The sequence below is a fragment of the Gadus morhua genome, chromosome 2 (assembly GCF_902167405.1).
Source record: "Gadus morhua chromosome 2, gadMor3.0, whole genome shotgun sequence".
NCBI lineage: Eukaryota > Metazoa > Chordata > Actinopteri > Gadiformes > Gadidae > Gadus > Gadus morhua.
In genome coordinates, this window is record NC_044049.1 from 21,476,841 (window position 1) to 21,503,002 (window position 26,162).

The following is a 26,162-nucleotide window of genomic DNA, read 5'->3' on the forward strand; positions in this document are numbered from 1 at the left end:
AAAAAGAGTTTTGCGCAGCCAACTGGGGTGGCAGCTGGGGTGGCAAGGCTTTTTTTAGGGTGGCAGTTGCCACCCCATGCCACCCCAGTAGATCCGCCCCTGCCGCGAACCCAGACGTTACTGAAATGTAACGTTAGGTCTAAACCAAATCTAAAGAAAACAACTATTAAAAAATAAAGACAAGCATCTTTGAAATTGAAATCACATTTATTTTAGTTTTTTCTAGGAGCTGATTGACTCACATGATGAACCTTGACCTTTTGAGTACAAAACAGTTTGGCATCCTTCCCCTACTTTGTCATCTCATAACAATCTTGTTTTTTTTTTACCTCAGACACACACACACACACACACACACACACACACACACACACACACACACACACACACACACACACACACACACACACACACACACACACACACACACACACACACACACACAAACACCCAAACACACACATACACACAACCCTTATAGCCAGTTGTACTAGCTGGGGTATAGCGACACATTCAGATAAACCATGACTGGCTGCATTAGTTACTGTTAGCCCAGTAACTGACCAGTGATGCCCGGAGGGGACAGACTCTGGCTGCTGTAACACGGACATTGGAGGAGTGTTTCTAGTCGTCGTGGGCTTATCATGTTTTAGTTTAACGTCCTGTGAGCAGGACGAGAGGACCAATCATACTTCACCGTCGTCTCATTCACACCAGCACCAGTTACCTCTCAGCTGTTTCGGAACCTATCTTACGGAATAAAAAATAAGAAACACTCTAAGAGTCACCCTTTCCAGGACTGCAAATACGGAAATGCACAGAGCAATAAAAATACGTAGCATCAAATGTTGAAATCAATTCACAACAGAGGATTTTAAGATCACTTCTTTTTTTTCCCTTGTAACTAGCTTGCTAATAAAACCGCTGATAGCTCTACTAGCGTCGACAGTTTAGTTAAGTACATGTAGTTATATAGTATAGATATATATATATTCTCCATAAAACATCAGAGGAAGGGGTGTGTGTGGGTTAAACAGTCATGTTGGAACATGGTCATCCTACGGAGAAAATAACACGTGGTTGAGATGTGGTTGGTCAACACGGACCCAGAGACGCGGGTTGGGGTCGATAACGATGACACTGCAGGGATAAAACACCCGAGGTCTGTGGAACGGCGACTGTTCGAGGTCATACGTGTGTTTGCGTGTTTGGAAGGAGGGGCCCTCGGTGCCGCGGCCCCCTGCGCTGAAAGAGTTTTGGTTGGCGGTCGTCTGCGTGGCGTCCGTCTGAAGACAGTTACTGGACAGTTACTGGAGTTACTGGATTTCAACGAGTCTGAAAGCGTCCCCTCTGTAATTCAAGTAGTGGAGGCTGCGGGTGTGTGGGACCCCGGCGGTCCCCCAGGCCCCCCCCCCGCCCCGCGCCGTCCAGCCAGGGGCCCAGGGGTCCTGGGAGTACTCTCTCAAGGCCTCCGATGGAAACAGCAGGTTTTACAGAGGCAAGACGCGGAAGTAAAGTCACTCTTTGGCACATCCGGTCCCAAAGGTAAGACAGGACAGACGTAGAGAGCCGACAGACTGAGGAGGAGCACTCAGTACGGCACTCTGTTCAGGGTCCGAGGGAGACGCAGGACACACACTGCCGACGTCCAGGTACAAACACTCTCACACACAACCGTTCTCAAGCGTCAGACTTTTCCGTTTTAGCTTAAAAATGACTAAACTTAACACATTCAGATGTGAAATAAATAAATAAAAGAATTTTGATTACAAGGAAAAAGGCAGGACAAAGAAATGGCGTTACTTGGTATGGAAAATATAAAAAAGTGAAACTGCGAGTTAAAAAGAGCTTGTGCGCCATCGGCACAACAGCGCCTCTGGTGGCCGCCACAGCAAAGTGCGAGTAGAAACGCCACAAAACATTAGAAACGGCACGAGAATTGGGGCCAAAAGTTAGATCTTTGATTGTTTACAAATGTGTGCATATAAATATATTCATCGATTAGGTGCTTCAGCTACATTCAGGCAACAGAGTAATTTAGGGACTTAGTTGATGTCCACCCGTCAAAAAGTGAGCAAAGGTTTGTTTCCCTTTTAAGGTGTGCTTTCAATTCCTGCTACCTAAACCAATCAGAATTCAGCTTCGTCTGCTGCGCCCTGGTAAATTAGGGACAATGGGTTAAGTGCTCAGTATTTGATTCATGTTTCTAAACCGTTTTTATGTGTTTAAAGTCCCTACCTCGAGACTTACATTGTTAAAGGTTATAAAAGTGTCACTTAATCTCAGTCAAATGCTCTCTTGGTGAAATCACAAAGGCTAAAGCTACTAGTGCTTCTAGAGGGGCGGAGAATCGGGTCACCAGTGGTAAAGTGCGTCAGGGTGGCATCGGGGTGCGACTATACCCTCTCTTCTGATCGATATTCCCATCATGCATCGCTCCAACTCAGATCCTGGACCTTAAAGGGGACCTATTATGATTTTTCAACTTTTATGACCTATTAACGTTGTTATAATGATTGATAGTCATGTTTAACCATACTAAAGTGTCAAATAATGACGTACATGCATTTCGACGTATTCCCTGGTGACAGAGCGCTAAACACTCGGGACAACGTTTGCGATTCACTTGTTCACATTTCCGGGAAATCATCTACGTAGAGGCACTCCTGCCGCCCCCCCATATGCCTGGTCAAATCTGCCCGCGCGCACGCTTCAAGGAAGGTAACCAATCACAACGGAGTTGGGTTGGCAGGAGGGGGGCGAGGGGGCGGAGAAGGACGAAACCGAGCGTTGACAGAGAATGCTGAAAGCGCCCAGATGAGAGGAAGAGTTTCCCGAAAATCTACATCGTTTTTTGTGTATGGTTAAACATGACTATCAATCATTATAACGTTTATAGGTCATAAAAGTCGAAAAGCATAATAGGTCCCCTTGAACTGCACTTCTTACGCATTTCCCTACATCATCAACTTAACCATCTCTAAGCTAAACTTCAACTAAACCATCTCTAACCTAGTACCTAAATTAACCATCGCTAACCTAAACTTTAACTTAACCAACTATAACCAAGTACCTCAACTAATCATCTCTAACCTAACCCCTAAACTAAACATACCTAAACTAACCATCTCTAGCCTAACACCCTAAATTAGCACTCTCTAACCTTCACCTAAACCAAACCCTTGCTAACGATACCATTGATACCCCTGATACCTCTACAAACCGTTTGCAATGCATAATGGGAGTAAGCACCAGTAGAGTAAGGTGTACCTGTCAGGAGGAGGTTGTAGGATGGTCACTGTGCGGTGAGTCCTCGTTCACCTCTGCTCAGAGGGTCCATACCCAGTCAGACATTCAGGACGACCCAACGCAAACCGGCCAGTCCGAGACGGGACGGTCGCACCATGGTAACGCACGACCGGCCCGAGAGCATCGGAGTTACCCCCCTGGCAACGGGCCGTAGTAACAGTCGAGGGACGCAGCGAGGCGAAGGTGCTTGGGGGGTCTGAGAGGCTAGAGCGGGGGGGGGGGGGGGGGGCGGTCCTCAGAACATCTCAGTGAAGGCCAAATAAAAGAAGCAGATGAAGAAGGCGGAGTAAAGGCAAGCTTGTGGAACGACCAGGAGGGGGCGTGTCTACACCTATGGGGCGGGGCCTGGGGCAGGGGCGGGGGCGGAGTCTGTCATGGGCTGCTCCTCTGGGAACTCCGGCCCCTGAGGGCCGGGGACGGTGGGGGCCCCCTGGGCCGGGGGTCTCTGTGAGGGGGGGTCGGAGGGGGGAGCTACGGCGGCGGCAGTGGAAGAGGTAGAAACACAAGCGGGGGGGCCCCCGTCCGGAATGGGCCCCTCCTCTACAGAAGACCCCTCCTCATCCTGGGCTGGGGCCCCGGCCGACAGACCCTCAGCCTGGGCGCTGTGGGGGGCCGCCGGAGGGCTTGGGGGTGGAGGAGCCCTTGGTACAGCAGGGTGGGTGGACCGGGGCCCCCCAGGGGGAGCAGAGTCTGTGGAGGCAGGAGGCTGTTGTGTAGGAGGGTCAGTGGCCCCTCTGTGTGTGGGAGGGTCTGTAGAGCCAGGGGCCCGGAGTGTAGCGGGTTGGGGGGAGGAGAGGCCGCTGGGGGGAGCAGGGCCGTTTGACGTTGGTCCCTTGGGGGTCTTAGTGTCTGAAGAGGCGGAGCCCCGGGGCGTGGGTGGGTCCGTGGAGGCGGGGCCCCTGGGAGGGGTCGGGTCAGTGGAGGCGGGGCCCCGGGGTGTTGCCAGGTCAGTGGAGGCGGGGCCCTTGGGCGTGGTCGGGTCAGTGGAGACGGGGCCTCTGGGTGTGGGCGGGTCGGTGGAAGCGGGGCCCCGGGGCGTTGGAGGGTCGGTGGAGGCAGGGCCCCGGGGCCCATCAGGCTTGCTGTAGTTCATCTTGATGATGTGCTGCTGGAGGTGCCTGATCCAGTCCTCCTGGATGGACAGGGGCCCCTGAAACTCCACCTCGCAGAACCTGGGGGCCACAACAAACACAGCAGAGCCAGTGAGAAATGAAAAGGATTTTCCATACCTTCTCCGTCGACCTAGAGATCCCTACTGTCCTCTCGGATTTAAGCCCCGTCCAAACGGAGCCGATTTTTTGGTGGAACCGCCAAGTCACAAGTGCGTTTCGGTCGACGGAGCCGGCGAATCCGTTTTAAATCTATCCGGACCTATGCGGTTTTGCCTTAGGATTCGTGTGGGTGCCTGAAACACAAACGATGACGTCATCGCCCACCCCTCGACCCTCTAGCCAATGACCTCTCAGAACTCACAACAACAAAGATGGCGGACTACATGCTTGTGATGATTCTGCAGCAGATAATGTCCCTTGTTGGGTTGCTAGGGCATTATTTAATGAGAATCCGCGACCAAAATGAGCGAAAAATGATTACGGACGGACAAATACACCAAATATATATAGATCAATCTTCGTAGAAGAGCTGTTCGTGTTACTGGTTCTTCTCGAAATGTATGTTTCTAAACAACGAGCAGCCTTTATGCGCATGCTCGCCTCTTCTTCTTCTTTTTTTCCTGGATTTCTGTAGCAGAAACAGCGCCCTTCATGGGCCTGGAATGTGTACTACAGCGTTTCTACAGATCGATGCGATTTCGCAATGACATATGTAACTGGTATATGATGTTCCTGAACCGCATAAAACGAAACCGGATAGTTTTCGCCCGTTTTGGCTACGTGTGGACGGGGTTGGCATTTCAACTGTAGCCACGAGGTCTGATGCGGAGGCCAATTGACGGACTTCTCTGTGTATTACTTCAACGGTCTTACAGCCTTGCAGACATGTCCACTTCACCCGTAGTGTGAACCACACTCTCCCACCATGACCAATCAAAAACTCTCCACGATGGTCACTCCCCCTCACCTTTGCTTCCTTTGAATTAACTACGATGGGAAATGTAAGCTTACTCCCAGTACAGAGTAGAGTCACTCACCGACATTTGAGGGTGTAGAGCGCCCCCACCAGTTTGACCAGGGGGTAGCTTGGGGGGTGGGGCACCAGGGAGGGGATGGTCCCGGAGCGGGGGGGCCTGGGGGCGCTCTCCCTCTCCGCCCCCTCGGGGAGGGAGGGGTGCTTCAGGGGCCGCCGCTCAAAACCTGGGGAGGAAACCAACGAAGAGATGAACAGGATGTGTGTGTGTGGGGGGGGGGGGGACACACACACACACATAGAACACACACACACATAGAACACAGTGTGTGTGTGTGTGTGTGTGTGTGTGTGTGTGTGTGTGTGTGTGTGTGTGTGTGTGTGTGTGTGTGTGTGTGTGTGTGTGTGTGTGTGTGTGTGTGTGTGTGTGTGTGTGTACGTACCTCTGGGCAGGCGCACGTTGAGCTCGCTGCGGGCCACCTGGGCGTGCAGCGGCAGGCCGGGCCCCTGGCGAGAGGGGCTGCGGCCCCCGGGCCCCGCCTTGGGCGTGGCGTGGAGCGGCGGGGACAGGAATTCGCTGCGGTCGGAGCGCGGCAGACGGGGCGGGGCCAAGGAGGACCAGGGGGAGGAGCCGGAGGAGGTGGAGGAGGAGGAGGGCTTCAGGGCGGGGATGGAGATCAGGTGGTCCGACGACGGGGACAGAGGGGAGACGTTCTTCTGCCAGGAGGAGGAACAGACCAGCGTTAAGGAAGAGAACCAGGGAGACACCAGCTCACAGAGAACCACTGAAACCAGGCTGGTGAAGAGCTCCTGTATCACCTCCCTATTGGGACAATCATTTCCAAATGTAAAACTTGGAGATTTAGATTAGTTTAAATGAATGAGGATTGATTATATGTTAACCAATCCAGTGAGCCGCACTCTTGTTATGGTACCTACCTAAGCAGCAGCAGGCCCTGTGGCCAATACTTAAACTATGCCTTTAATACCAAGAACAGACCATGACCAAAAGACAAAATCAACACGACATAATTCTTGGTTCTATGACCATCCTAACTGTAGCGACTAAAATTGTTGTATCTCTTTCTTCTCTTTCTTCTAACAAATGTACTAATTGGAAGTCGTTTTGGATAAAAGCGTCTGCTAAAACCCTAAATGTGAATTTAAAATGTAAATGTAAATGTACACACAAACTATATTAACGTATCAATGCTGATAAATAGCAGCGATACATAAACTGGCTCCAATATTCAAGCTTGGCGGAGATGTGTCCTTTGTACACCAGTCTGTCCTTCACTCACACCGGTGGTCTACAGAGCCTGCACTGTAGTAGAACTGCAGGTATTCAGCCCCTGAGGTTGTTTCAAGGTAACGTATTCGGTATGTGTGTCACATCACAGCCCAGCGAGACTGTGCTGCTGACGCGACCGCGCCTCTGAGTAATTCAGATGAAAAACAAAGCATTTCACTGCATCGGCACGCCATCGTTTATCCGGAGATGAAACGTTCACTGTCAGACATACCACAGTTACTATGGCAACCATCGAGCCAATTGCAGGGTTGTCTTGATGTCCCTGGCTGCGGTAATATTCCAAAGGTGTAACAATCTACACTGAGGGTCTGTAGCGCGGCAGGCTGAGGAGAAAAAGTGCGTCGGTGGCAGGTCTGTGTCACAGGCTCGGAGACAGTGGAGTCACGGATGCATGATGGCGTGAAACCTGATCTACTGACCAGGGTGGCCGAGACCCTCACAGACGCCTCCTTTAATGCTGCCCCCTGCATCTTTATCCCCCTATTGACGCATTGAAGTCCGACGCAGTGAACAATGACGGTCGCTTTATATACAATCTTTATAAATAACCCCTTAGTTAATCCATTCAAATGTAAGTATGCCCCCTTTATCAGCTCAAATTAGATACAAGATAATCATTTGGGGCTCAGAATTCTCGAAAGGAGGGGGGAGTTTGTTATAGAAATATTAATCATAACTTTAATATAAAATGATATACAAATGATATAAACCCTGTTTATATCATTACTAGTCAATTGAAAAGGCATTCTCCTTTGACCGAGAGATGTCTCCCATCCTCTCTCTTATGGAAATATGTTAAGGTAGTTTGCATTTGCACTTCCACTGTAGTCTGGTGCTGAGGCCAATCGACTGACTGACTGTAGATTTGCAGCCGGGCCAACTGTCTTGCAGCCGGGCAGACGTGTCTAAACTATCCAGGATGGTCACAACCCTGACCTTTGTTTCCTTTCTTGCTACTGGCCAACACGTGAACGTTTCCATATAAGAACTTAATGTTCAGGTGTTCCAATGCATTTTGAAATGTTGCCCTGCACTCAGAATGATCACATTTCCAAAAACACAACCACTGTCAAAAACACAACCACTGTCTGCACTGCGCACTGAGCGTGCACAGTGCATGTAAACGCAGAATAAAACTTCTGGATTTGTCTGTCTTGGGCAGTTCCTAAGTGGCTCCTTGTGTTGGACAGACTAAGGCACTGCGATGGGAGAGGGTAAACACTCGGTGGCATTTGGAATATAATGGATGTCAAAGACTCTTCACCTGCCCAATTCAAATCACGCCTACACACACACACACACACACACACACACACACACACACACACACACACACACACACACACACACACACACACACACACACACACACACACACACACACACACACACACACGATTAACAACAAAAATATGTGAGGAGAAGGAATGTGCATCGACTCGTCCACCCAGATCTGAGCTCCTCTGTCATCAGACTCTAGATTACTCAGGATATTAATCCAACATCTGATTGTGAGATTAGACTCAACCACGTCTCCCCCTCCCTCAGCGCTGGCTTACTCCTTAACTACCCAACTATCTCACCTAACTAGCTATACTGTAGCTAACCAATGCCCTTCAGGCCGGAGGTTGACCTGCTAAGTTTAAAGAGGTAACTTTACAAACCAATTTAACTACCAGTCTAAAACTAGCCCACTGTAACTCATGTGGTGCCCTGCTGTACCTTTCTAAAGGGAGGGGGAGGTACCTTCTTCAGGCTGGAGCGGTTGACCTGCATGTAGCTGCGGTGCATCTCCAGGACCTTCTGCGGCCGCGTGCGCATCCAGGCACTGAGCGTCTCGATGGGCGAGCCGTTCACGCACCACTCCGTCACGCCAAACTGACGCAGGTGGGCCCGGGCGTGGCTGGCCAGCGCCTTCCGGTTCTCAAAGTAGAACCCGCACAGCTCGCAACTGGCGTCTGACCGGGGACCGGGGGAGAAAGGGGGAGAATACAATATAAATAAATTATTATTCCTGAGAATTAAACATAATGTTGGGGAACCGGTTACAAACTGTGATATATAGTTTAACAATGTCAACAACATAGATATACAGTATGTATCTACATACATGCACAGGAATGCTTCATTTTTATGGAAATGATTGCTGATGATTGCTGACGAGTGTTAGGAATTATTCCTGACCAAAGCAGAGAAACAGAACCCTGACTTGTTTTAATGTCGTTCTGAAAAACAGCTTGTAGAACACCTGAAATGTTTTGCGTATTTATATCGCTTGTAAATTAGTAACAAGGAATTTATGTTTTGCATTCCTGAAACGCAAGTGTGTGTGTGTTTGTTAGAGGTGGCTCGGTCGCGAACGAATCAGTTCGAATGAACGAATCTTTAAGACGAACGAACCGAACTGGTTCCTCTCTCTCGTTCGTCTTTGTTCGTTCTCAGACTCGACTCCTCCCAGACCCACTAGTCGCAGACTTGTTGACTCGCTGACAGTTCTTTCACCCACTGTGAACACACAGTTTGTCAACTCACTGTGTGAGTGGTGAAGAGGGACCGACTAAGAGACGTCACGACTCACGAGAGCCAGCAAATTGTATGCTGTTCTAGGACTGAGTCTAGGACGCTCCTGTTGAATTTTAGCCAATGAGAGACAGAAATCAACCGATTTCTTGGGAAAAAAAACAAATGGGCTTAGTGAGCGAGCGTACGATAATACAATTAAATATCAGTGAAATGTTAAATGCATGTTTTCTTTGTATTGTATGTGTCATGCCAAATTAATAAATATAAAATATAAATATATTTGAATGTCTCGTCAATCTGTCTCGTTCTTTCATGGTTCGTTCTGCCGCACGCGACCCGTACACACATTCCAGGGCTTGTCGTATCCTTTTGATATCACGCTCTCTCTTAGGTCCTGATATATAGTGGAATTGCGTCATTGTCCCAGCCTTTATACCACAGATACTCTATGGTCTATAGCAGGGGTGCCCAACCAGTCGATCGCGGTCTACCAGTAGACCGCCGACAGATCCCAAGTCGACCGCGAGGGGTGAAGAAGAAGAAAAAAAAAAAAAGATATATATATTTTTTTTTAAATAAAATAGAATTTGCGCGGGACATATACGTACGCGCGGTAGCGCATGCGCTGTTAACAGCTGTTGAAAGCCGTCAACTGAAGTCCGTAGGTTCACGATACAACCCCCCCCCCCCCCTTGAAGGTAGGTTTGCAATATTGACACTAGGCCGGTAGATCTCGGGAGGTTGGCTACTTGAAAAGTAGATCTTGGGTCAAAAAAGGTTGGGCGCCCCTGGTCTATAGCATCTAACCGCATTGTCTGATTAAAGTTTAATTCATTTTTCACAACCTACCAGCTCTCGTTGTGAAGACTAGTCACGGCGTCATTCGTTTCAATGGGAATCGCAACTGTCTATAATTTGAACATAAAGTTTACATATTTGTAATTTGTAATTCGTCCCAGCCTTCATACTACAGATACTCTAGGGTCTATAGCAGATAATTGCGTGGTCTGAATACAGTTTAATTCATTTTTCACAACCTAATTTTGGCAGCTATTTTAGATTTAGTCTTGGGCTGCACAGGGTTCTGTTTATGAGAGCCTAAAACACCCGGGACCCCCACCATAATTGCTAAATCAAGTCTATTATCTTGCTGATATGTTAAACATCCGATAATCAACTACACTCCCCATCCCGCCGCTGTGTTTGGTTAAAGTTGTAATGTTGACGTTTGAGAATGAGAAGGAGGGAGGAGCTGAGTCTGAGAACCGTGCATTCCATGATTCGATTCACCGCTACCGGAAACTCGACTGAACGAACGAACGAACGATTCATCTTGGCGAACTGACCGACGCAAACTGAATCATGGAAACGAATCAATCAATCCACCACTAGTGTGTGTGTGTGTGTGTGTGTGTGTGTGTGTGTGTTACCCTGGGGTGAGGCTCCGTGTTTGTCGGGGGACCCCTTCCTCTTGAAGAGGAAGCCGGGCGGCAGGGCGGCGAGGGCCTTGGGCAGTAGTGGGGGCGCCTGCCCGGCCAGCCCCGGCTCCTCCAGCGGGGCCCTGCTGCCCAGGGGGGGCCCCTGGAGGCCCTTCCCCCCCGGGGCCAGCCCCCCCACCGCCGCACTCTGCTTCTGGAGCCGGGAGTGCAGCAGGCTCAGCGGCGACTTCCGGAACTTGGTGAGCTGGAAGCCGGGGCCCCCGGGCCCCTCGGAACTGCCGGGCCCCCCGGGGGGGTCCCCCCAGACGGGGCTGGCCGCGCCCCGCCTCCCCGCCTCCTTCTTCACCCCCCGGTCGGGGGGCAGGGCGTCCCCCCTCTTGGTCATGACCTCCCGCAGCGTGTCGATGGGCGAGCCGTTCACCGACCACTCCGTGATGCCCATCTGCCGCAGGTGGGAGCGGGCGTGGCTCGACAGGCCCTTGCGGTTCTCGAAGAACTCGCCGCAGAACTCGCACTGGATCTCCCGCGGGGGCTCCGTCTCGTGGGACACCACTGGGGGGAGGGGGGAGGTGGAGGTTAACATGACACCAGGGTTCAGGACATCAACCTGCAGCCGATGAGCCCCCTTCAGCAGGAGGACCCCCCCCCCTGACGACCCCCCCCTGACCCCTGACCTGGAGGTCATCTGAAACACTCCAATCACATCCATGATTTGGAGGAATTGTTCATGAAGGTTTCCGAGGAGTGCAACAGCCACAGATCACTCTCTGAAACGAGACAGTGGTGACCTCACTATGGGGTCACCCCATCACACTTCACGCACGGCGACATAAACTAGGTTCAAAACCGAGCTAAGAAGTGAATACTGTCAACATTCTGTCATGTATTTCCCCTTTGGACACCAGCAAACTCAAACAATTCTATTCACTCAATGTTCTTCTATTCACTCTGTTATTATTACCTAGAGCAGGGGTCGGCAACTGGCGGCCCACGGGCCATAACTGGCCCGCCAGACATAATATCTGGCCCGCCAGATTATTCTGAAGTTATATGTTTGTTTGTTTTTTATATTGAATATCTATCTCACTTTTTTTTCTTTCACAACCATTTTTTGAATTTAACTGTATCAAATCCTGCTACCACTCCCGGAAGGTTAGAGACACACTCGTCACGCGTAAGCTGCGAGGGGCTGAGCGGGAGTTATTGGAAACTATGCAATATTCAATGAAATTGAACCCCCCTTCATAGGCCTATATACAACAACCATGGCGACCCGACGTTACGTATTTTTGTGTGATACTGCACGTAGAGAAAGGCAGGAGCCGTTGACAAAAGTATACAAAATATTTAAGCTGTTTAACGCAAGTAGAGTTTCTGATGAGGCTACTTCGCCTACAGCTCTTCTAACGGTGAGTAGGCTAGGAAAGGAGGTTTGTGTGTGTGCACAGTCAGTCAGCACCCGCCAATGTTGTGTGTATATGTGCGCGCAGTCAATCAGCACCCGCCGTGGTGTGTGTGTGTGTGTGTTTGTGTGTGTGCAGTCCGTATGCAACCGCCGTGGTGTGTGTGTGTGTTGTGTTTTGTTGTGTTGTGTCAATTGTTTTAAGAGTGGTTGGCTGCTTTTTTAGGTACGTTCTACTGCTTTCTCTCCAGCTTAAGGCCTTTCTACACTGCCAAGCTGGTTCGGTCAGGCTTGGCACGCCCGGCGATTTCACCGTCTTATCTCAAGTTTCCTGGGTAAAACCGAGGGGATAATATCCCCCGTAAGTCGCGGCGCGGGCTTTCTTGGTTCACTGGAGTAGGCGGGGCTGCGCACGGAGTCTAGACCTCTTATGCATAATAATATGAATAATATGCATATTCCCTTTTTCTTTTTTTTTTTGTGAATGAAGAATGATTTCTGAAGGCTACAAACGCGATTAACTATTTACAAGTGCAAGAACGGCAACATATTCTTTATTTTGCTGACCACTTTTGGGTTAGGGACATGTTAGGGTTTTTTATCCCGACAAAAGCCTCGTAAGGACAGTTCCTCTGCGTCTCTCTCGTAGATCGCACCATCTTTCAATGTCTTTGTTTAATACGACTGCATCACCTTCTCTTACATGATCAGCAGCTAGAGGGTTTCACTTTCTCTCCAGTTAGAACGGCTCATGATGATATCGCTGCGTTGTCTCTGTGGAGACAGCGCAGCAACACCACTACCCAACGTGATCAGGCATGACATTTACGTGATTAGGGCATACACTTGTTTATATGTACGTCTTTTAAGAGTCATCTAGTGCTTGGTAGGCATATGACTAAGCCAGCCGACAGGCCTGCGTCGCAGTTCCAGATGCACTTTCATTAATCAATTCCTTGAACTTTGATAATGTTCTTGCCCGCCACCTACTGGCTGGATAAGAGGCCAAACTTAGTTGCCGACCCCTGACCTAAAGAACCTAAAGACCAGATTAAATTGGTCAGGTTCTACCCTCTAGACTCAGGTTCTCTGCTCTGGATCTAGGGTCTGACTCAACCAGGTTAAGAGGCAGCAGGTTCTACGCTCTAGATCTAGGCTCAGTAGACTCAGCCAGGTTAAGGGGTAGCAGGTTCCACGCTGTAGGTCTAGGCTCAGTAGACTCACCCAGGTTGAGGGGCAGCAGGTTCTACGCTCTAGATCTAGGCTCAGTAGACTCACCCAGGTTGAGGGGCAGCAGGTTCTACGCCCTAGATCTAGGCTCAGTAGACTCACCCAGGTTGAGGGGCAGCAGGTTCTACGCTCTAGATCTAGGCTCAGTAGACTCACCCAGGTTGAGAGGCAGCAGGTTCTACGCTCTAGATCTAGGCTCAGTAGACTCACCCAGGTTGAGGGGCAGCATGTTGTCGCTGCTGTTCCAGCTGCAGTTGAGCGGTTCGGCAGGAAGCCCCCCGGACGCGCCCACGGCCCCGGGCATGGTGACCTCCAGCGGCTCCGGCTCCGGCTTGGGCTTCAGGACCACGCCCCCGGAGGAGGAGAGGGGCGGGGCCGAGGGGGGCGTGGCCCGGGAGGTCCGGCACCCGGCGGGGGGGTGGGGGCTGGAGGGCCGGGCGAAGGCGAAGGGAAGACGGCCCAGCAGGGGGGCGGAGGCAGGCGGCGAGGAGGAGGCCGCCGCCAGCGGGGAGCGGGGGGGGCCGGGAGAGGACGGGGGCGGGGTCTTGCGGGGTTTGAGGGGCAGTGCACAGGGGAGCCCCCGCTTGGCGATGACCTCCCGCAGCGTGTCGATGGGCGAGCCGTTCACCGACCACTCCGTGATGCCCATCTGCCGCAGGTGGGAGCGGGCGTGGCTCGACAGGCCCTTGCGGTTCTCGAAGAACTCGCCGCAGAACTCGCAGCCGATCTCCTTTGGAGGTTCATCTGGAGGAAGACAACAGGAACGGGGTGAGTAGGGGGGGTACCCCTCTGAGACCCCAACACCAGGGTGACCCCTCAATGAAGACAAGGATGGGCTCGAGTATGGGGGGGTACCCCTCAAGTAAAACACCAAACCAAGGTTACTAATTGAGATTGATCAATTAACAGGAACTACAATATTGCCTTAAAACAGAGATTAAGACTGAACGAAAATCTCTTTAAATACAATTCAATGAGGAAGAGAGAGGAGGAGGAAGAGTGAGGAGGAGGAAGAGTGAGGTGGTGAGACTGGACCTACTGTGAGGAGGAGTGAGGAGGAGGAAGAGTGAGGTGGAGGAAGAGTGAGGAGGAGGAAGAGTGAGGAGGCGCTGGACCTATTGTGAGGAGGAGTGAGGAGGAGGAAGAGTGAGGAGGAGGAAGAGTGAGGAGGTGAGACTGGGCCTACTGTGAGGAAGAGTGAGGAGGAGGAAGAGTGAGGAGGTGGACCTACTAGTAGGAAGACTGAGGCGGAGGAAGAGTGAGGATGTCTGGACCTACTGTGAGGAAGAGCAAGGAGGAGGAAGAGTGAGGAAGAGGAAGAGTGAGGAGGGGGACCTACTGTGAGGAAGAGTGAGCAGCTCCCCGCTGCTGAGCCGGAACACCTGGATGGAGGACTTGGGCCGCTTGGCGGAGGGTCCCAGCAAGGAGGACATGGAGGTAGCTTTGGAGGAGGGGGACCCCCCCGCCCCCTTGAAGAGGAGCGAGGAGGAGGCGAGGAGTGGCCGCTTGGAGGCGGGGCCCTGGGGGCCGGGGGGCGTGGCCTGCAGGACGCTGGCCTTGTGCTTGAAGTCGTCGGTGTGGATGAGCTGGTTGAGCAGCGTGATGGGGGAGCCCTTGGACTCCGAGTACTCCACCCCGAAGTGCCGCAGGTGGGCCCGGGCGTGGCTGGACAGCCCCTTCCGGGTCTCGAACCAAGCACCACACAGGTGGCAGATGATGTCCTTGCTGGGGTCTCCCTCCAGGGCTGCAGGGGGGGAGAGAGACGGCGTCAGTGCAGTCGGAAGGGAGGGGAGAGGCACTGAGGACGTCTGGACAGACTGCCACAATATTCGGGAAAAGAGAGGAAGAGGAGGAGCCAAGGGACGCGCCCACTTCACAGTACTCTACTAAGAAACTCCTCCCACTACCAGAGAAAGAAACTCCATCATTTCTGGTATTCTAATGTTTGAATATTATTTCTCCAATAGATAGCATACACATGTCAAGACCTTTTTAATGTTTCTTTAACCAGAAAAAGATTCAGCCTCCACTAAGTATGCAATAATGTGATAATGTTAGGTACGTTTTATGTATATTAGCTCTGACCCAAGAACCTGAGAGGCTCCACGTATTCATCACGTCTAGGGGGGCCCCACACTTACTGAGGTTACACAGGTCCATCAGGTCTAGGGGAGCAGGGGGTCCCCAACACTTACTGAGGTAACACACAGTAGGTTCATCAGGTCTAGGGGTCTGGGGGGACCCCAACACTTACTGAGGTTGAGCGGGGCGTCCGACTCCTGGGGGGCCCAGAAGGGCTTGGTGGAGGGGGCGGTTCCGGCCAGAGAGAGGTGAGAGGTCACAGCTTTGACCCCGCTGCCCTTGTGGTCGGGGGAGCGCAGCGGGGAGGAGACGGGGAGCAGCGAGGAGACAGGCGCCTTCCGGACCACCGAGGAGAGGAGCCGCGGGGGGTAGGCCCCCGGGGGCCCCATGAGCACCGAGGTCAGCGACGACGACGGGGACGGGGACGGTGCCATTTTGGCCAGGATGGAGAGTGGGAGGGGCTTCTCCTCGAAGTCCATGTCGTCCTCGAGGTCGGGGTCCCGGCCCGGGGCGGCGGGGTCCGGGGGCCCCAGGCGCTCCTGGATGACCCGGTACAGCAGGTTGATGGGGGCCCCGCTGCCCTCCGACACGCCCAGCTGCCGCAGGTGGGAGCGGGCGTGGCTGGAGAGACCCCGCCGCGTCTCGAACCGCAGACTGCACACACGGCACGTCAGGTCTGGAGCGGCTAAAGGGAGAGGAGGGGGGGGAGGAGGAGGTGGAGGAGGAGGTGGAGGAGGAGGAGGAGGAGGAGGAGGAGGAGGAGGAGGAGGAGGAGGAGGAGGAGGAGGAGGAGGAGGAGGAGGGAATGGAGGAGGAGGAGGAGGAGGGGATGGAGGAGGAGCAGAAGGAGGAGGAGAGACAGATGTGAGCTAGAGCCAACATCTGGACCAACCTTGCTCTTCTCTTAAGGCTGTGTTTCACCAGCAGGTGTGAGGATAAAGGCAGATGGTTCCAGTACACACAGGTCGGTCCCTCAGCTCACACACGTCACAAAGCCCTGCGGTGTTCTGTCTCCTCTCGGGCTCGGGTCTAAAACCACCCAATCGGCAAGCAGGAAAATATTCTCCAAATATACCAATACTATCAGGTTATTACACGGTACTTAGAATGATATAGCCTACATGTCTGTCAGGACCCCCTCCTGCTGTAAAACACTCCAGACAGATTCTCCACAGTTATTAATAGCATCACTAGACCCCCCCCCCCCCCCCCCCCCCCTCCTCTCCACTCACCCTTGTCGTCTGCCTCCTCTGGAGCGCTGGAGACCACCGCGTCCGACCCGGGGATCCGAAACAATGTCTCGTCGTCCGCCTCTAGTCCCCCCGCATGACCTGCAATGTTCCCCATCGTTAACGTTACACGGAGCGGCAAACTAGCGGAACGACGCCGGGCAGCAGAGCGGCAGCGACTCCCGTTTAAACGTTAGCGCAGGTTAAAAACATTTTAGATTAAAAAAGGTCCACGTAATTTAAATGATACGACAGATCATTCATAGTTTGCTCTATTATTACTCTTACTGTGTGTTAAATAACGTTAATACTGAAATAAATAATAATAACAATCTAAACGGATGCTTAATTAATTGCGATCTAGTTAATAAAACAACCCAGAAAATCAAATCCCGAACCAAGTGGGTCTCAGCTGCCTGGCTCGGTGGTTCAGGCAGAGAGAGACGAGTCTAGAACCAACATGGCAGGGGAGGCGCGCCGCCGCCGCGTTCCTGGGACTAAAGTGCCATTTTCTGCGACAAATCGCTAAATCAAAAGAGACGCGCAGACAGACAATGATGCCGCGTCTGCGCGGCGCTGACGCGATGTGAAGAGGCGGGTGCGCGCGGCAACTCGGAGCTCCCGTCTCCTCATAACTCTCTTAAAAACACCAACAACGCTCCTTCACCAGGCGCATAGAGGCACATAGAGGCGCACCACCACACCGGCGGGTTTCGAACCAAAACCAGCGAACTACAGTTGAGTTTGCATCCATTGCGCCAGATATTTATTTCGCAACCCGATACTTCCAAGTAAAGTAACACTTCTAGGCAGCCTATACTCCACTCCGGACAGTGATCGTAACATTAGATCTGCTCCCAGACACGGTGATTTATGATTTAAGAGGCACTACATTACCAGGTCGAAGCCCTCTCTAGTGACCGCTCAACACATTCCGCTCCTCGATCACAATCAGAGTAAAATGGCGAGGAGTGGGGAACTGAAGGTAATTCTTTAAGAGATCCTGCAGCACTGAACACAGGACGCTGCGTGGGTCCGATGAGAGTCGGACGTCTTCTCACTATTTAAACAATAACACTGCTACAATAAAGAGATCGACGCGTTATTACGCACGCACAATGGTAACACAAGACAATGACAATGGCTCGCTTTGTGCATGACATGCGCTACCTGTGCAGCCACACTGGTATAAATAAATAAATAAATATATATATTTAAATATATATTATATGCAGCGCAAGATTGATCTCCAGACTTTATTAATGTTGTGTCTCTCTGCCAATGAGCAGACTACGCTGCGAGACGTTAAAGCGCGATGCGCGCGGCATCGACGCGGCAACAAAGTGATAAAACGGGGCACGCGGTGCACGCGAATCCTCTGTCGGTACTCACCGGTCAGACGCTGCAGTGCATCGGACTCCCGACCGCTAAAGCCAGACCGTTCCTCCGCTATTGTTTGGGTCTGCGGGGAGGTGGAAGCAGCCATTTTGCCCCCATAAGCAGTGCTGAGCTAAGGCGTAACCAATCGAGTCAAAGCAGAGGTTGGGATAAAGGCACCGCGTGCCACATCCACGGGAATCACACACACACATACACACGCACACACACACACACACACACACACACACACACACACACACTCTCACACACACACACACACACACACACACACACACACACACACACACACACACACACACACACACACACACACACACACACACACACACACACACACACACACACACACACACACACACAAAGAGCCAATCCATCTCCTGCTGCCAAGTGACTTTAAAGGAAATAAATAAAATATGGGTCACGTTTGAGGGGGTGTGATTCTGTCTGGCCAGCGTCTAGACACACACATCTCTCTGCTTCTCCCAGACTCCCAGTCCACCACAAGTTCACCCAGCGGCCAACCCAGACCAACTAGTACGAAAGCCACCAGTACAACCAGTACGAAAGCCACCACCACACCTCCACCACCAGCAGGCTCTCCAATCAGCCTCAGAAGCCTCCTACAAACAGTACGACAGCCACCAGTACAACCACTATAACCAGCAGACTCTCTCCACTCGGCCCCAGTAGCTCCTACCTCCTGGTTCTCCCTCCTCCTCCTCCTCCTCCTCCCCTCGGCTCCAGGCCGGGGGCAGTACTCTGAACTTGTTCCTCGCGACCTTGGCTCCTGCTACTCCTCCTCCACCTCCACCCGACTCCTCCTCCAACTTCACCCTCTTCCCCCGTCCCTGTTCTTCCTCCTCCTCCTCTTCCTCCTCTTCATCCTCCTCCTCCTCGTCTTCGTCGTCCTCGTCGTCTCCGCAGGGGTCCAGGGGTCCGGGAGAGGGGGGGCTGCGGGGCGGGGCTGTGGGGATGACCAGGTCGGGCCGGGAGGAGAACATCTCCCTGAGGATGCTGATGGGCGAGACCGTCACGTCCCAGTTCAGGATGCCGAAGTCCCTGAGGTGGGCGCGTGCGTGGCTGGACAGCCCCGCCCGCGTGTCGAAGCCCGCGCCGCAGAACTCGCAGCGCATCACGCTGAACGTGTCCGGGTCGAAGTTAGCCACTGGGGGGAGAGGGGGAGGGGCAGAGGGTGACCTTTGACCTCAGAGGACTGTTGACTCATCCATATGTGGCCTGTAGGTTCGTTTGAGACGGTAACCGTGGTTAAGGGCTCTAATAATAACTGGTTAAGGGCTCTACTCATAGCTGGTTAAGGGCTCTACTATAACTAACTGTGGTTAAGATAATGATTGTTGCGTTTGTACTAGTGTATAAAGTTGTAATAGTGTATGGAACTGTTATCGTAGATGTTTGAGCCTCAGTCTCGTGACAAGTTGTTTCCCGTACAGGTGACCCCTCAGAACACAGTAACCTTCCTATCCTGGGAGTTCCTGTTGTTATGTGTTCTGTTAACATTACTTCAACGTTCTCTTCTTCAAGTCGTATCAACACTCTGTTAGTGGGTATGAACCCAGCGACAGTGTTGCGCTGATAAAGTGCGTAAAACCTCAGCTTTCTTACCTCTCATCAGATTAAAGAGCAGGTCTGACCTAAAGTAACATCAGGCCTCACAGCAGGGCGAGGGAGAGGAGCACTGACCTTTCTTCCTCTTCTTCTGGTAGGAGAACTTCTTCTCGATGGCGTTGACCTCCTCCGCGGAGATGAAGTGTCTCACGTTGTAGCTGACGCCCACGCGGTTCAGGTGCCCCCTCACGTGATTGGCCAGCCCGATGCCGTTGTGGAAGCGGTCGGGGCAGTAGGGGCACCTCCTCTCCACGCTCCGGGGGCGGCCCGTCTCCTCGTCCACCTCCTCCTCCTCTTCCTCCAAGATGGCCTCCGACAGGAAGCGCTGCATCTGCTCCTCGTCGATGTCCTCCTCCTCCTCCTCGCTGTCCTCCTCAGCGGGTGCCAGGAGGCGGTTCCTCCTCCGTAAGAAGGAGAGCCGGCCGTTCTGCTCTGCTCCCTCCTCTTCCTCCTCTTCCTCCTCCTTCACGGTCTTCTCCAGAGGAGGTGACGCGGCAGAACTTTGGGTTAAACCCGAGGCATCTAGGAGAAATACAGCGTTAACCTCAGCGCATAATTGTGATATTTTGGCCAAATTGTGATATCTAACCTCGCTCTTCTTTCCTAACCCTGCTTATTCACTGTGCCTCATTGGCTATATCCGAATCCAATCAGAGGGCTTTTTACATTCCATAACCACTGTCGTTCTAAGTCTAAATAAACGCTGTATAGAAGACAAACCTAAAAGTTGGACTATGGCAATAATGCTATGAGGCCAACGACAAACAAGAAGGATCCACAGACAGCTCTCATCTCCTATGCTCCTCAGAGCAAGGTGTCTGCTGAGGTTTGGTCAGGAGCCACTTCCTGCTCATTATCAGATGCTCTCTCATATTAAACCACCACAAGTGTTTGGTCATTGATGGTCTTTGTTGTGGTATGGTAGGATTATTTTAGTCCGTGTTACCTTGTGTGAAAGCGGGCCTTGTGTGAGACTTCAACCTCCCAGAAGACTTCTGTTCCGCCACAGCCCGGAGCTCTCCTCCTACTCCTCCTCCCTCCTCCTCCTCCTCCTCCTCCTCCTCCTCCTCCGTCACCCCGGGACGCCTCCTGCCCTCTGCTCTAGGCCCGGCCCGTGTCCCTTCGGTCCAGACCCGTTCTCGCCGGTTGGTTCTCCGGTTCCCAATACACTTGAACACCAGCTCCTTGGTCAACCCCGGGTCGAACCTGGACCGGTCCAGGGTGGGCCTCGAGGTCTGGGTCACCTCAGGCGGGAGATGGAGGTGCTGCGTGGAAGACGAGGTGGCCCCCGACTGGGCGCCGGGGGGGCTCGGGCCGGGGGGGTCCGTGTCGGGGGAGTACGGGGCGCGCTGGGACTTGCGGCGGGCGGGCGGTTTGGTGCGGTTGTGCGTCTTGGCGTGGTTGGCCATGGCCTGCGAGGTCTTGGTGCTGAAGTTACACGTGGGGCAGATGAAGCGCCGGCCCTTGGTGGGGGCCGCCCGGGCGCGGGCCGGGGTCCGGACCGGACCGGGTTTAGGCCCGGGGGTCGAGGGGTCGGTAAGGGCTCCTGGAACCAGAGACAACGTTGGAGGGTTGACCGCTACGTCCAGGTCTACACCTTTGACCGGACCCGGGGCCGGGTGGCACTCTGCGGAGAGGTCCAGACCCACGGGGACCCCCCCCCTCCTCCACCCTCTGCACCTCCTCTAGTCTCTCCGCCCCGGTGGCCCCCAGCTTCTGGATCTCCTCCAGTATGCGGGCCCTGGACTCCTGGTGCCTCCGGCGGTGCTCCAGGAGGTCCGGGGGGCTGGGCAGCGTCCAGCCGCACTCGGCACAGTGCAGGGGGGCCGCCCTGTCCGGCCGTTCCCCCCGGCGCCCCGGCGGCGGGCCCTGGACGTGCTCCGACATGTGCTCCTGCAGATGGACCTGCTTCTGGAAGTAGATGCTACATTCAACGCAGGTGAAGATGTCTCGACTCGGACCGCTGTCCTCCTCGTGGTGGCCTCCTCCTCCTCCTCCTCCTCCTCCTCCTCCTCCTCCTCCTCCTTCTGCCTCCTCCTCCTGCTCCGGTTCCTCTCCTCCAATGTTCTCCTCCCCTCCCTTCAGCATCTCCTCTCCCTCCTTCTCCCCGGCACTCCTCCCCTCGTCCCCAACAGCGTTCGCCCCCTGGGGGGTCGCGGTCCTCCTCCCGGGGCCCGCCGCCCCTCCCGGCGGGGGTCCGGCCAGGCCGGAGAAGGGTCTCAGCAGGGCCTTCCTCCTCCTGCGGCGCTGGGTGAAGGAGCACTGGGCCCAGGCCGCCGGAGGGGGGCTCTCGGCGTCAGAGTCCCCGGGGAAGGAGTACACGTCTGGGGACGCTTCTTTGGCTTGGCCCCCGGGCGCTTTGTGCTTCACCTGGCTGTGGACCCCCCCCTCCTCGCCAGGCCTCTCCCCCCCGTCCTCGCTCTTGGTTTGGCAGCAGTCCTTTGGTTTCACTCTGGTTGGCTCTGGGGGGTCTGGCACCTTCCAGACACCGCCCCCCACCCCTGGGGAGGGAGGGGAGACCTTTGAGGTTAATCCCATGCTTTAAGTATTACACGATAGATGGATACAAAGATTGTAAATGGTCTGTATTTATACCGTGTTCTTCTAACCAGTGGCCACTCAAAGCGCTTTACAATGTAGCCTCACATTCACCAAATTAGGCCCACATTCACACACCGACGGCGGTGTCAGCCATGCAGGGCGACAGCCAGCTCGTCAGGAGCAGTCAGGGTGAGGTGCCGTGCTCAGGGCCACCTCGACACTCACTACGAGGAGCTGGGGATCAAACTAGCAACCTTCCGGTTACCAGCCAACCCGCTCTTCCTCCTGGGCCACATTTTATCCCCCCCCAAAGATATGACCTGTGGTCAGACATGATGATGTTTAGTTTTGTTTATCAGGTTTGGTGCGCTTGAGGTCAAGGGTTAAGGGTCGGTTGGGATCAATCCCTCATGGGACTAAAGACAGTGTGTGTAGTGATTACGTTGTGTCCCGGGCGGCTGCCCCGGCGGGGACATATTTGGCTCCTGGGTCCTGGTGCCCCTCGGGTTACTGTCAGACGTGTCTACGGGACCCTCTCTGTCCCTCTCTCCTGGTAAGTGCTGCGTGTGTGCAGGGGTTTGGTCATGCTGCCCATCCGGCCTGGGGGGAATCAAACCACAACATTCACAATACACTCTGTATATACAAGACTGCTGGAGCGTTGATAGACATATGATATGGCATATGATATTTGTACATAATTTAAGTAGAAATGTGTAATAACTATATTAGATAAATAAATTATATCCTGTAGTATTCTATTATATTTTAACCTATATATTACATTATATAGTATTCTATTCTATTATATATTCTTTGGTATTATATTATATTCTATCCTGTTGTATTATATTCTATAGTATTCTATCCTATGGTATTCTCTTATATTCTATCCTATATGTTTATCTCTCATCTCCCTCCTGCGTTGCTGTACCTGAGCCCAGAGGAGGTGTGTCCTGGACTGTGATTGGCCAGGCCGTGGGGGTTAGCAAAGTGCTGAAGTTCCTCCTCTGAGACACACACGCACACACACACACACACACAGACACACACACACACACACACACACACACACACACACACACACACACACACACACACACACACACACACACACACACACACACACACACACACACACACACACACACGGAGAGTAAGTGGCCAGCAGACAGTAAACATCATGATGTTAGCAAGCTGACTAACTGATTAAGAGACAGCATCAGACTGCAGACTCTGGCACAACATCCAACGCTGTTTTTCCCATTAGCACTTCTGACCAACCGTACCGCGCTGGTTTGCGTTTCATCTACCAGTTGAACCGTGCCGTACCACGCCGTTTCGCGGCTGAGATGGAGCTTCACTGAGGGAGACGGAGCGACCCCCCCGCCTTCCAGACGTCTGCGCTGACCTCAGCCCTGGATGCCGCTCGGAGAGAGAAGTTGTCTCTCAAACTGAATATATAGACCCATAAACCGTGTTCTGGTGTATGAGACGCATCGCCAAGCAACCCGGACATGGCTGGAGTCCTCAACAGCTGGACTCATTAGTAACCGTTCGCTCCTGTTACGATATCAGGCTCATTAAAAAGAGTAATGAAGGTTTAATAGAAGCAAACCGCAGTGATGCTAGTTTGACGGTATGCTCTTGCAAAACCAAACAGCTCGGTAAAATAGGACAGATTTCTTTCAGATTAGTCCTGGTCTAACGACTGGACAGGACTAATCTGACATAAACCGGCTTTCAATGAGCGTTTGAGATTAGGAGGCAGACAGGGGTTATGAACGTCAAGCTCATCATCGTGGTTCATTGTGTGTGTTGCGTCTGAAACAACCCAAATATATTCAATCTTTAAACTAACTAATCCGACATCGGGGTAGGCTATGATGTAAAACTAAATGGGCGGTAAAAGTGTGAGTGTTGTTGTGTAGTCGACTCAAGCCAAATCATCAGCTGAAGACTACCTTCAAGCGGGAAGCTGGTTGGGATGGAAACGCGAATCCCAGCCACTTGGTCTGCTGGACCAAACCGAACTGAACCGAGCACAACCGGAACGAGCCAGTTTAGTACAGTTAGAAAACGCCATGAATGATGTGGACTCTGCAACATTTAAAAGCGGCAGACAAAAATTTTCTAATATGTCGCCCTGCTTTAAATAAAGAGGCTAAAGTACGAACACATGAAGGCTTAGGAACTAATACAAAATAAATGAATAGAGGATTAATAAATATAATCATATGCAAGTTCAGTGTTTCACTGCGTGTCTGTAACTGTGCAGTGTCTGTTACACTGTAGTTTCTGTATTTATAATGAATTAACTCTGTAAGTCATCAGGTAAAAAGGTTTAAAGCCAGGAGGTCCCGGGGTCCCGGTGTCTCAGCAGCTACTCACCGTCTACCGTCTCCTTCTCTGAGTCTGAGTCCCAGGTGAGGGAGGGGGGGAAGGACCTCCTGGGGGACCCCCCTCTCCCTTGGTCTCTCCCCGGGTCTCTCCCCGGGTGGTCTCTCCCCGGGTCTGCTTCTCCCACCTCCTCTCCCGCCGTCCCCGGCCACGGTGAGCTGCTGTTACACATCCTCTCCTCTCCAGCGCTGAACGATCCAGAAACCTGGCACGCAGACATTTCTTGCTTATTATTATGTATTCTGATTGAAGCACGTTTAGTGCAACATATTTTTGTGACGTCACCAAGTGGGCGGGCCCCAATATCGCAACAAATTACAGACAGGCGCTACTCAAACAACACCAATCACGGCCTGACCCCACGTCACATCACTTCTACAGTCTCCTCTCCCTCTTTAATCTCTATATTTGATAAGAAAAACTACATAACAGGACATTAACGAGCCAACCCGGTTCTGGAAGCCTTCTCCTCCCGCTACCTGCCCCCAACACACCGCTTCTCAGACCGCGTCCCTGCTGCTCCTACCTCTGCGGTGCGGCTGGAGCCGGTGTGGTCGCCCGGGGGGCCACAGCTGTTCCCTGGGGCGACTCGGGGGCCCTCTGGCTCCATGGTCCCCGGAGGACCGTGCTGAGTCCCTCTGCCCGGCGGCTGCCCTACATCCTGCAGCGTCCTGTACGCCAGGTAACTGGGACAGACAAACACGGAGATGGGTGGGCTGTGCATCAGTGCGATAATTCGGTAAAAACAATTCCCGACATGAGACTTCTGAAACGTTCTTTAAGTGTCAAGAAATCCTATCTCCAGGATTTAATTTGGCAGAATTCGGGGCGACTCGTCTGCTCTGCAGGTTAACTTTCGCACAATATGACCAGTAGCCAATCTCCATGATAACACGGCAGGTCAGGCGGCTCCACGACCACCAGAGGCCACGTCCTCTACGCTTCAGAACCACCGGGAGAACCCCGGTAGACATCCGGGGGTCCCGCGGGCTACAGCCGCGGTCCGCACCGCCTTTGGAGGAGGACGTGCCGGATGGATAGCGATCGAATCCGGCCCGTCGACTATTACAAAGTGCGACTGTCCTCACATCGGCGTCACAGCGGAATGTGCAGAAGGTGTTGTGTAGTGATGTACTCACGGAAGACGGCCCGGTTTGCAGGATCAAAGCTCTGTGTTCATGCACCCGTCGGTCATATCTGGATCAGGCTTTAGATAGCGCCTCCTAAGCGGTTTCTGTGCACGGCGTTTCGGATGTCATCTCCGGGTAAGTTGGTGTTCGGTTGGAGGAGGACGCCGGAGCCAGGCTGGACTCCAGGCTGGACTCCATGTTATCCGGGTGGGCCAAAGCTGCGCTGCGTGCGTAACGTCAGCGCGGGCGGGGGTGGGGGGGAGTCTGCAGAGAGCCTCCCTCAGAAGGGGGGAGTGCGCAGAGAGCCTCCCCCAAGAGGGGGGAGTCAGCAGAGAACCTGCCCCAGGACGGGGCAGTCTGCAGACTCCCCAAAGGCCAAGTTGAAGTCCCATTGTTCAGGTGGAAGTTTGTTCTAGGGGGCTGTGCTTTATTCGCTGGATCTGGTGGTGCACT

At 52.9% G+C, this 26,162-nt stretch overlaps 2 protein-coding genes across 4 annotated transcripts; both read right to left on the reverse strand.

Moving 5' to 3' along the window:
* Positions 1–188: 188 nt before the first annotated feature.
* On the reverse strand, positions 189–21,097 carry wizb (WIZ zinc finger b). Of its 3 annotated transcripts, none has more exons than XM_030338076.1 (12): positions 20,585–21,097; positions 19,714–20,160; positions 18,710–19,177; positions 16,615–16,713; positions 15,555–16,058; positions 14,640–15,044; positions 13,511–14,044; positions 10,660–11,220; positions 8,453–8,664; positions 5,838–6,111; positions 5,459–5,621; positions 189–4,481 (listed from the first exon to the last, which is right to left on the reverse strand). In XM_030338076.1, exons 1-12 carry the CDS (start codon positions 21,045–21,047, stop codon positions 3,641–3,643), a joined length of 4,971 nt encoding a protein of 1,656 aa, XP_030193936.1. In that variant the 5' UTR covers positions 21,048–21,097; the 3' UTR covers positions 189–3,640. The 3 variants fall into 3 exon arrangements, with proteins under 3 accessions (XP_030193936.1, XP_030193945.1, XP_030193926.1); XM_030338085.1 differs by having other exon boundaries at positions 10,660–11,056; positions 13,896–14,044; positions 15,555–16,067; XM_030338066.1 differs by having other exon boundaries at positions 15,555–16,067.
* A 26-nt stretch (positions 21,098–21,123) lies between these two features.
* Positions 21,124–25,945, reverse strand: LOC115529408 (basic salivary proline-rich protein 2-like). The gene is made up of 6 exons (XM_030338119.1): positions 25,719–25,945; positions 25,106–25,265; positions 24,571–24,784; positions 23,114–23,189; positions 22,622–22,779; positions 21,124–22,139 (listed from the first exon to the last, which is right to left on the reverse strand). Exons 2-6 carry the CDS (start codon positions 25,187–25,189, stop codon positions 21,151–21,153), a joined length of 1,521 nt encoding a protein of 506 aa, XP_030193979.1. The 5' UTR covers positions 25,190–25,265; positions 25,719–25,945; the 3' UTR covers positions 21,124–21,150.
* Positions 25,946–26,162: the final 217 nt, after the last annotated feature.

What these genes read in the sequence shown, in the direction of transcription:
- wizb (XM_030338066.1), bottom strand. Translation starts at nt 21,047, where the DNA reads ATGGCCAACCACGCCAAGACGCACAACCGCACCAAACCGCCCGCCCGC. An exon ending in AAGGCCCGCTTTCACACAAG is followed by an intron (nt 20,161 to 20,584) that starts GTAACACGGACT and finishes TATTTCTCCTAG; the next exon opens with ATGCCTCGGGTTTAACCCAA. An exon ending in ACCGCTCCAGCCTGAAGAAG is followed by an intron (nt 6,112 to 8,452) that starts GTACCTCCCCCT and finishes TCCTCCTGGCAG; the next exon opens with AAGAACGTCTCCCCTCTGTC.
- LOC115529408 (XM_030338119.1), bottom strand. Translation starts at nt 25,189, where the DNA reads ATGGAGCCAGAGGGCCCCCGAGTCGCCCCAGGGAACAGCTGTGGCCCC. An exon ending in GCTCCAGCCGCACCGCAGAG is followed by an intron (nt 24,785 to 25,105) that starts GTAGGAGCAGCA and finishes TCTGCGTGCCAG; the next exon opens with GTTTCTGGATCGTTCAGCGC. An exon ending in CACACCTCCTCTGGGCTCAG is followed by an intron (nt 22,780 to 23,113) that starts GTACAGCAACGC and finishes GATTCCCCCCAG; the next exon opens with GCCGGATGGGCAGCATGACC.